Here is an 11,151-nt window from a genome sequence, read left to right as displayed (position 1 = left end):
TTAAAAATATTTCAAAGCTCAGATGTAAAGAAGGCACTCATTGTATTACAAAAATAAAGGAAGGTTGAACATGGAAAATGCAGTACTTTACTGTATGGGCAATTTATTTTCTGCCTAAACGCTTTGTACAATTATTGCCATGTGTAGCACGTACATTGATTTGGACATCAAGCTGAGTAGGGTTTAGATTTAACACCTTGGGTGACCCCTGACCTTAACAGAGGCCAGAGATGTGATATATATACATGTTGTGTGTCGTCTATGTCTTCAAAGCTCATTTCAAAGAAGTATCATTAGCTCTTAGTTTCCCCGCTCTTTGAGTTCTTTTCAACATGGCCATCCCTGTGATAGATATGGGTAATTTCAATGGAGAAGGTAGAGATGAAATCATGGCTCAGATTTCAAATGCTTGTGAAACTCCTGGATTTTTTCAGGTACTATCAATATATAATCCCAGCCAGCTAATTTAATTTCTTTACTTCCAACATCTATTAACCTCTAGTCTTGGTTTATTTACAATTTTAAAACTTGATTTTTAGATAAGTTGTTCTTCAATTGATTCAGTCTATGACCAGAGGCTCCTATAAGGAAACCCAATATAAGTTGTGTGGGCTGTTACGTTGGATCATCTGATAGGTCTTTCCTAGTTTTGTTAATCTTTTACCATAATTCCCTTTTCTTCTCTAATCATATGTTGTCATTTTGAAGATAGTTCAGGAGATATGTTCTGAAGGTCGTAGTCCATTATTTCCAAGATAGATCACACTATTTATCATTTTGAAGATAGATCACCCTATTTATCATTTTGAAGATCAACAAACAAAAAGATATGTAATCTTTGATTTCTTGTTGCTTTTGGCTTTTTCAGATCTTGAACCACGGTATAAGTCACAGTCTCATGGACCGTGTGAAGAAGTTGTGCAAAGAGGATTACAAGCTCAACAGGGAGGAAAGCTTCAACGAGTCTCCCATGGTGAAAATGCTGAACAATCTGATTCTGGATGAACAGATGGGCAGAACATGTGAAGAACCTCCTTATAGCAATATCGTGAGAATGCTCGGAATAACAGAATACAAAGTGATAGCAGAACTCAGAATGAATCTACTGATCGCAGGCCACTTCGAGGGGGTAACCTCCTTTGAGCAAGCTCAATACAATAAATTCGTCCGTGTCCATCAAGGGCCTCAACCTATTCTTATATACTGGGTACGATCTAGAAAAGTAATACTACCTATGCATGTGGGATAATAAAATATACTCACGGGACGACTTACAAAGCATATGCGTCCAACAACACTACTCTAACAAAATAAACAGAAGGAACACACAGGTTCCTAACATCCCCTCTCCCTTAGAAAAAAGCTTTGTCCTCAAAGCTTAAGGTGTGGAAATTGTTGTTGAATCTGAAGAAGGGGTTCTCAGGTAGCATCCTCTGGTTGCATGCCATGCCACTGAATCAAGACCTCAGAGATGGAGCGAGAGCGAAGCTGGCGAGTGCGCTGGTCAATGATTGCCACCGGCTCCAGGATACTGGATCCTTCCGTATCCATTTCACGGAGAGTAGTTTGTGCTCTGACGGTGGTACCCAGAACTTTCTTTAGACAAGAAACATGAAAGACTGGATGAATGCGGGAAGAAGGAGGAAGTTCCAGTTTATAAGCAACTGAACCAATCTTCTGCAGAACCTTATAAGGCCCATAAAATTTTGGGGCCAACTTATGACGCCCTTTCAGCTTTAGGGAGGATTGTTTGTATGGCTGTAGACGAAGAAAAACCATATCCCCAACTTGAAATGAGCGCTCAGAACGGTGTTGATCTGCTTGCTGTTTCATCCGATTACGGGCCATGTGAAGATTATCCTGTAAGGTACGAAGAATCTGATCCCTGCTGCGGAGAACTATGTCAACTGCCTGGACTGGTGAGCTGTTGGGAGTGTAGGGAAGGAGCACTGGAGGTGCCTGACCATAGACTGCTTCATATGGAGTCATTTTAGAGGCAGTGTGGTAAGAGGTATTGTACCACCATTCAGCTAAAGGGAGCCACTTGGCCCACTGATGTTGCTGTTCGGAAGTGAAGCAACGAAGATAAGTTTCCAAGCATTTATTGACAATTTCAGTTTGACCATCAGTTTGTGGGTGATAGCCCGAACTCATCTTCAGTTTGGTGCCAGTTTTCTGAAACAGTTCAGTCCAAAAATGACTGGTAAAAGTTGCATCACGATCAGAGACAATGGAAGAAGGGAGTCCATGAAGACGAAATATCTGGTCCATGAAAATTTGTGCAACAGAGGAGGCAGTATAGGGGTGGCTGAGGGCACAAAAATGACTATATTTCGAGAGACGATCAACCACAACCAAGATCACTATCTTGCCACCGGATTTAGGAAGCCCTTCAATGAAATCCATAGAAATATCAGTCCAAATCCGTGTAGGGATGGGCAATGGTTCGAGCAAGCCAGGAAGGAGGGTCGTTTCACCCTTGTGGCGTTGGCAAGTATCACATTCAGCCACCATCTGTTGAATCGTCTGTTTCATCCCTTTCCAAAAGAAGTTTCTCCTTGCTCGCTCATAAGTTTTGAGGAAGCCTGAGTGCCCTGCTGAAGGAGAAGCATGGAGTTCATAAAAAATAGCCTGATGTAGAGCTGGGTTCTGAGGAAGCACTAGCCGACCCTTGTATCGAAGAGAAGCACCATCCCAAGAGTAATGTGGTATAGCAGAAGGATTATTGGCTAGCTGGTGAATGATTTGAGATAAAGAAGAGTCACTGTCATAGCCCTGCTGAACAGACGCTAACCAATTGGGAATGGGCATAGAAATAGCGGAAAGGGAAGCTTGATTATCAAATGTGCGAGAAAGAGCATCTGCCACAATATTCTCCTTACCCTTCTTGTAGGTGATCTCATAATCATACCCCATGAGTTTGCTGACCCATTTCTGTTGTGTAGGAGAGGATACCCGTTGTTCCAGGAAGTATTTCAGACTTTGGTGATCGGTTCTGATGCAAAAATGACTCCCTAAGAGGTATGGCCGCCACTTCTGTACAGCATGCAAAATAGCCATCATTTCTTTTTCATAAGTAGAGAGGGCTAGATTCTTACCAGAGAGGGCTTTGCTAGTGAACGCAATAGGATGGTCATCTTGCAGGAGAACAACACCCAATCCATTGCCGCAAGCATCACTCTCAATAGTGAAGGGTTTGGAAAAATCTGGCATCGCGAGAACAGGTGTACTGCACATAGCCTGTTTCAGTTGTTCAAATGCAGTCTCAGCAACAGGGGTCCAGGAGAAGGCATCCTTTTTTAATAGAGCTGTCAATGGTGCTGCAATTTTTCCGTAATCTTTGACAAACTTGCGGTAGTAGCCAGTCAACCCCAAAAAACCCCGAAGGCTCTTGAGAGTTTTAGGATGCGGCCAAGTTGTCATGGCATCTATTTTTGTAGGATCCACCCGCACTCCATGGTGTGCAACAATATGCCCGAGATACTCCACTTCCTCCTGGCCAAACACACATTTAGATAGTTTTGCACAGAGTTGATGATCAGAGAGAAGTTGCAAGACAAGCTCCAGATGATGGAGATGCTCAGCCCAAGTTTTGCTATATATGAGGATATCATCAAAGAAGACCAGAATGAATTTCCGGAGGTATGGTCAAAATATGTTATTCATCACTGCCTGAAATGTTGAAGGAGCATTCGTGAGGCCAAAGGGCATGACTAAAAATTCATAGTGACCATCATGTGTGCGGAAGGCAGTTTTAGGTATATCCTCCTCATTAACCCGAATTTGATGATACCCAGAACGAAGATCTAACTTGGAGAAAAAATGAGCCCCATGAAGTTCATCAAGAAGTTCATCAACAACTGGAATGGGAAACTTGTCCTTTATAGTGAGATGATTAAGTGCTCGGAAATCAATGCAGAGTCGCCATGACCCATCTTTTTTGCGAACAAGCAGAACTGGAGAAGAAAAGGAACTGGTACTAGGGCGAATAATACCTTGCTTCAGTAAGTCACGGACAAGTATCTCGATTTCGGTCTTCTGATGAAATGGGTAGTGGTAGGGCCTGATGTTGGGGGGAACACTGCCAGGAAGGAGCTGAATACGGTGGTCCTCTGGACGAGAAGGAGGTAATCCCACAGGTTCAGCAAATATACCAGAATACTTGTCCAAAATGTGTTGGAGATCGGCAGGAGTGCTAGAGACTGCTGATGGCTGCATCTGAATGGAATGGAGCTGAGCGATGACACCATGTGAATTCTTCTTAAGAAGTTTTTCCATACGGTGTGAACTGATGATGCTGAGAGACCCTGGTTGTAAGCCTTTCAAAGTGTGTTGGTGCCCCTCGGCTGAAAACTGCATCCAAAGTTCAGCAAAATCCCAGAGAATGGGGCCAAGAGTGCGTAACCATTGGGCACCCAAAACCACATCACAGCCACCTAAGGGTAAGGCAAACATGTCAGAGCGCATGTTATAATCTCCAATAGAGAGACGCACATTGCGACATTTCCCTTTACAAGGTAAAGTGCCCCCATTGGCAATCATGACTTCAAAGCTAGAGCAGGGATGGATAAAGCAATCAGCCTGTTTGGCTATTCGTGGATCAATGAAGTTATGAGTGCTACCAGAATCAATGAGTATAGTAAGAGGGATCTTCTTGAAGAAACCCTGGACCCGCATGGTTTGTGGAGTAGTGACTCCTGCCAAAGCATGGACAGATATCTCTGGTGGAGCTTCTGGTGAAGGAGGTTCAGGCTGGTGAGGCTCAACCTCATCATCCACTGTTTCCTGAGCATCTACATATTCTTCCAGTTCCGGTGGAGAATCCACATCCAAGAGATAGAGCTTTTGCTGAACACATCTATGGCCCCGAGACCATTTCTCATCACAATTATAACAAAGCCCTTTGTCTCGCCTGACTCGCATCTCTGTTTCAGACAAGTGCTTGATCGGAGTAGTTCTGGGAGCTGGTATGACTGGAGGGTTGTGAGAACCTGTATTTCTGAATGGAACAAAATTAGATCTGGAGCGTTGTAGAGCACTAATCTTGTCTTCCGCTAACTTAGCCAACCCAAGGGCTTCCATCATTGTAGTAGGTCGAAACATTTTGACTTCTGAGCGAAGTGCATCCTTCAGACCACTGACAAAACAACTACGGAAGAATTCAGCAGACAAGCCCTCTGTGTAATTAGCTAATTTTTCAAACTCTGTCTGGTATTCTCTTACAGTGCCTGTTTGACGCAGTTTAGTGAGTGCTCCTGTGATATCATCAAAGGAACTAGGGCCAAAGCACTCCAAAATGAGGGTGCACAATTCTCTCCACGTTGGGCCTACATTAGCCTTGATGTACCAACGGAACCATTGAAGAGCTTCATGTTCCAAATGAAAAGATGCAAGGGAGACTTTGTGGTTATCCAAAGTATTATGCAAGCTGAAATATTGCTCTGCCCTATAGATCCATCCAGTCGGATCAGAACCATCGAAGCGTGAAAAATCAAGCTTTGGTCCACGGAAATTGCCAGAAGAGGACCCAGTATCTCCTGAATGGTTTCGGCTCATGGCTGACTGTTGAAAGTTAAGACCCAGAATTTTGTCATCCAGATCTTGAAGTTTGGTTTTGAGGGATGCAATTTCCTCTTCCATGATTTTTGCTCCTGTACGCGTAACAACCATAAAACAAGGTTTTTTTTTTTTTTTTTTTTTTTTTTTTTTTTTTTTTTTTTTTTTTTTGGAATGGGTAGAAGATGAGAAACAAAAACTTTTTTAGTTACGGCAAACTTGGATTTAGGTAAAACTCATATAGGAAATGGGTGTTCGACGGGTGGTGGGAGACTATCTGGGGACAAGGGAAAAAGAAAAATGAGGGTTTCAAGGGTAGGGAGGCGAAATGAGGCGAACAGTCCAAGAGGGATAAGGGAGCAAAATGAGGAATTGAATCTTGTGGCTCAGTTTGGTGGCGATTGGATGAGAGGTGAAAAAGATAGGGCAAACCCTAAAATTAGATAAATGAGGGATTTAGGGCTTTGATATGTAAAATTTGGGGTTGGGTCGCCAAGGAAGGAAGTATGCGAAATGATATTGCAGACGTTCTGCGGAAGTATGAGCAGAAACAGAAAGCAAACAAGGAAGCTACGACTAAAAAACAGAAAAATTTTTACTCTTTTTTTTTTTGAACAGTCGACTTAGAAAAATTCACTCACAGACAGAACAACTGAAAAGAGTTATTGCAATAACAAGAGATATTAGAAGTAAGAGGAACCTGAAGGCCACGACAGAAAAAAAAAATTTGATGTAATTTCCACCCAGCGAGCCCAAGAGAGTGCTCTGATACCAGATGTGAAGAACCTCCTTATAGCAATATCGTGAGAATGCTCGGAATAACAGAATACAAAGTGATAGCAGAACTCAGAATGAATCTACTGATCGCAGGCCACTTCGAGGGGGTAACCTCCTTTGAGCAAGCTCAATACAATAAATTCGTCCGTGTCCATCAAGGGCCTCAACCTATTCTTATATACTGGGTACGATCTAGAAAAGTAATACTACCTATGCATGTGGGATAATAAAATATACTCACGGGACGACTTACAAAGCATATGCGTCCAACAACACTACTCTAACAAAATAAACAGAAGGAACACACAGGTTCCTAACAGAACACCTACAAAGTCACAGAAGATTAGTGACGTTGATTGGGAAGACATTTTCATGATTAGTGACCTACAAAAGACAAATTCCTGGCCAGCAAAGCCCAGCGATCTCAAGTACATTTGGTTTCTTTTTACCTATTAAAGAATAAGTGTATAAATTATCATTTGTAAAATTATACTGTACATATTTCTAAGATAGATACCAAATCACAATCTTAGAATTCACAGGGATCTTTCTAGTATAAAATAAAAAATAAATCCAATCTTGCAGGGTGGTTAAATCAGCATTAGAGAAAGGAGAGAGGATTTACAGTAAATCACGTTCTTAGAGTTCGTGGGGTCTTCAGTTTCATATGGGGTTTAAGTTTATTATAGTATAAAACATATACTATATTCAATGTAGTTATGCAGTTAAAGCAGCAGCCGAGAAGGGGGGCGAAAGAGGTACATTCTTATCAGATAAGGGAAGAGGAATTGCCTAAAGAACACTATTAGAGTAGATCGGCCTTAAAGTCCCTACATAAATCATAGAAAAAACCTAATTTTACAAAGTGGCTAAAACAACAGGGAAGGGAAAGTAATAGGAAGATGTTAAAGCAACTGCAGAGAGGGAATAGAGAGATTCCTATCAGTCGATTTTGCTCACACATATCAATGATGTCTAGGATATCTAGACAAAGGAATCTTACCATCCATGAAAAATGGAAGAACATAAAATTACATTCGTAGGGCTCATAGGATCTCAAAGTTTACGAGATATTAAGTCTATAGCATATAACATAGAATAACCCTAATGTCATGAGGAAACTAAAATATCAACAGAATCCGGTCAGCCAATCTTCGCCATACATCAGCACAGTTTTCTTTTCTTGAAATCATGAATGGTATTGGTTTTCTTTTCTTGAAAACAAGACTGGTATGGAGAATCAAATTAATGGGTTTTCGTTTATGTGTAGGAAAACCATGGAGGAATTCCAGAAAGAAATCTACAAACTTGCAGAGAGGCTGCTGGAGATAATAAGCTTGAACTTGGGGCTGGAGAAGAGTTATATAAAGGAGGCATTTACAGGAGGAGAGAAGCCATTCTTTGGCACAAAAGTGAGTCACTATCCGCCATGCTCGAGACCAGATCTGATAGATGGCCTGCGAGCTCACACAGATGCAGGTGGCCTCATTCTTCTATTCCAAGATGATGAGGTCCCCGGGCTTCAAGTGCTCAGTGAGGGAGAATGGATTGATGTGGAGCCCCTGCCTTACTCCATAGTTATAGACATCGGAGACCAGTTGGAAGTTGTGATTGGAGGGAAATACAAGAGTGCATGGCATCGCATTCTTCCTACCAAAGATGGGAACCGGCTATCAGTGGCATCCTTCTATAATCCTTCTCTCAATGCACTCGTCTATCCTGCTGCTTCTCTTGCCCTAGAAGAGAAAACCCAAACCATGGTTGAGGACAATGGAGGAGAACAAGTTTCTGCATTCTATCCAAAGTTCTGTTTTGGGGATTATATGAATGTTTACAACCAGCAGAAATTTGATGCCAAAGAGCCACGATTTGAAGCCATGCGAGCACCTTCTGAACAAGCATGTTAAACTAACAGTATTCCATCCAGGGGTGTTCAAATTTACGAGACATAAATTTGTACTGTTTGGAACTGTTTCTCTTAATTATGTGAGTATAGTAGAATGCTCTAGTATATATTTGATACCCACTGAAATACCATAGACAGTATTTTAATGTACGGGTACATATAGCGAGAATCTTTGTACTAAGTTGGTTTCAGTTTGCGACCGACTGTTATAGTATGGTAAAAGTATAATGCACGTTTATACTCGTTTGCTTAAATGGTTTTTTGTCTGCAAACTTGCTGTCCCAATGAATGGTTCATTTTGTGTGTGTATGTAATTGAATAGTCATTTCATGACACAGTATTCTTCGATTGATTAGCAATTCGAACTCCATATGACTCCATGCGCTGTAACTTTCGAGACCATTTCTTTTGCTTTTGGATGACCCCTTTTCAAATGTAGTAATAATGAATGGTTAATGTCTCAAAGGTGGACCAGATCGAGATATTCAAGGCGTTTTGGAAGTTCCACGTCACTTCATCTTTATTTATGAACTCTTTTGTTGAGGTAGTTTCGATTAATTTGTACAAGAGCAGGCATATTGCAGTTATAGCATGAAAGTTTTGCTTTTGTGCTTGCGATGAAAGGGCCATGCTTTTTGTTGTATGGTCTGTCCATGCCTGTGATGCAAGGACGGACTTTCCTAATTTTTATTGCATGAAAGTTTTGCTTTTGTGCTTGCGATGAAAGGGCCATGCTTTTTGTTGTAGGGTCTCTCCATGCCTGTGATGCAAGGATGGACTCTCCTAATTTTAATTGCTATTTGGTGTGATAATTTTGGTTGTGTTTATTGGTGTGAAGACTTTGGTTGGGTTTATATAATGTAGTTGTTCCTTGGTGCTCTTTGGATCTAGGCATCTACATGTGGTAGGGTTCTATAGGAGACTAGAGGTGTAGGTCTTATTTTTTGAAGGAACTTATGGGAAAATGGTCTTTTTTTCGTTTATATTAAATATAATAATAATATGTTTGATAATTATTTTTATTAAATAGTTGTTTGAACAAGTTGAGATTCTTTTATTTTGTGAGATTAATCTTAAGATTGTAGTGAATAGGACTCTTTGTTTATAACATATGTTTCGATTTATATGTTTTATTGATTGTAGAGTCTACTTGGTTTTTTCTAGACAATTAGACAAGTTAACGTATGCACAAAAAAAGTATATGGAGGTTACTTTGGTTATAAATACTTTTTATTTTTTTGATTTTGTCTAAAATGCTTAAGAAACAAATATTTTTTAAGGGAGAACCTTACTTTCATAATCATGTTAGCCTTTCACTAAATCTTAACATATTATGAGGTTTACTCTTGTTAAATGGATCATAACATCTAAAAGTTTTGTTCAAGTTCATCTTCTTCATTTTACAATAGATTTGTAGAGACTTCAAATATTTATGTTGATATCCCTCCAATTCTTTGAGCTCTTTTCAATGCATTTTTGGAAAGAAGTTTTATGCACATCTTTGTGGAAATTGAGATTAACAATGGTTCTTTTGGGCCCATTTGGTTGCTGGAATAGGAAAAGAAAATTAAGAATACATTTGCTATTTTCCATTTGCTTAGTAAATTGAAATAGGGAATATGAATATATATTCCCATTTTGCCTCTAAAATTAGCTTATACCCATTCCAAAAAATAGTTGTTATTGGAATAGTCATTCCTATTGCTAAGATGCATTCATGTTCTCCATTCCCATGCCTGCAACCAAATGGGTCCTTGATTCTATAGAAGTAAGAATTGAGTTTACAATTTAGATGATGAGGTTCTTTATTTTAGATGTCATGCCTTTAAAAAAATTAAGAAACCTTAGTTAAAGACAAAAATATTTATTATCCATTTATTGTTAAAAGTACCTATGACTAACATTGATATAAAAAAAAAAAAAAACATATTTGGCTCATGCACAAGGGGAAAAGTTAATGGATTTAGTCTAGAAACATCTCATAATAAAGTAAAGATTGAGCTATGTTAGAGATCCAACTTCCATCAAACTAATTTTGTACATATGTGGCACTCACTATAAACCACAAAATTTACATGTGGCAGGATTGATTTGGCTGAAACAAGTTAGGCTAAACATTCGAATTGAGTAAATATAAGAAATATATTTTAGATCAATCAAAATGAATGCATATTTATATAAGGAGTTTTTTCTAAAACAAAATTGCTTATGAAACATCAAATTTCTATAGAATTGCAAACCTTTAGACTTCTACAACCAATTTTCACATGGAAAATCATGCTTTTGGAAAAACTAATAATATCCTCTTGTGGAGCTTTGAGGCAAACTCGTGTTCATATAAATTTAATCAAATTTTGACTAGATCTAATGTATTATAATAGCAATATATATTAATATTTAAACATTCGACAAGAAATTCATTTTGGAAAAAAGGAAGAAATAATACATGATATCAAAAAAATAAAAAAAATGTTGTAGTATACTAGAAAAGAGTCCTCTTCAAGTATATCTAATTTTTTACTTAATTGACATAGATTTGATAGGGGAAGTGTCCTAGGATAAAAAAATTGGCACACAAGTCCAACTTTGAATAGTTATAATACACAAAGTATGCACTAAAAGAGTCTTCTTCAAGAATATCTAATTTTTTACATAATTGACATAGATTTGATAGTGGAAGCGTTGTGGGAGATAATAAGATAAGATAATATAAATTTATTGATGTCCAACAAGAGACCAAATAGGATCTAAGGGATTGGAGAAAAAAATTGGTATGCAAGTCCAACTTTGAATAGTTATAATGCACAAAGCATACATTTGTAGATCATTTTTTCTTTCTTTTTGTACTAGCTATGTATGTAATCTATTTTTTTTTAATTGAATGAAAAAAAAAAAATTGCATATAGTTTTGT

General features: G+C 39.0%; 1 protein-coding gene across 1 annotated transcript; it reads left to right on the top strand.

Annotated features, from left to right (window-relative positions):
- The first annotated feature begins 283 nt into the window (after positions 1 to 283).
- On the top strand, positions 284 to 8,493 carry LOC149559090 (1-aminocyclopropane-1-carboxylate oxidase-like). Its single transcript, XM_089833050.1, has 4 exons — positions 284 to 434; positions 869 to 1,021; positions 6,658 to 6,761; positions 7,604 to 8,493. Exons 1-4 carry the CDS (start codon positions 333 to 335, stop codon positions 8,238 to 8,240), a joined length of 996 nt encoding a protein of 331 aa, XP_089689176.1. The 5' UTR covers positions 284 to 332; the 3' UTR covers positions 8,241 to 8,493.
- Positions 8,494 to 11,151: the final 2,658 nt, after the last annotated feature.

The sequence above is a fragment of the Cupressus sempervirens genome, chromosome 5 (genome assembly GCF_028749045.1).
Source record: "Cupressus sempervirens isolate cs-2001-9-10 chromosome 5, ASM2874904v1, whole genome shotgun sequence".
NCBI classification, from domain to species: domain Eukaryota; kingdom Viridiplantae; phylum Streptophyta; class Pinopsida; order Cupressales; family Cupressaceae; genus Cupressus; species Cupressus sempervirens.
This window is presented reverse-complemented; position numbering and strand designations above follow the sequence as displayed.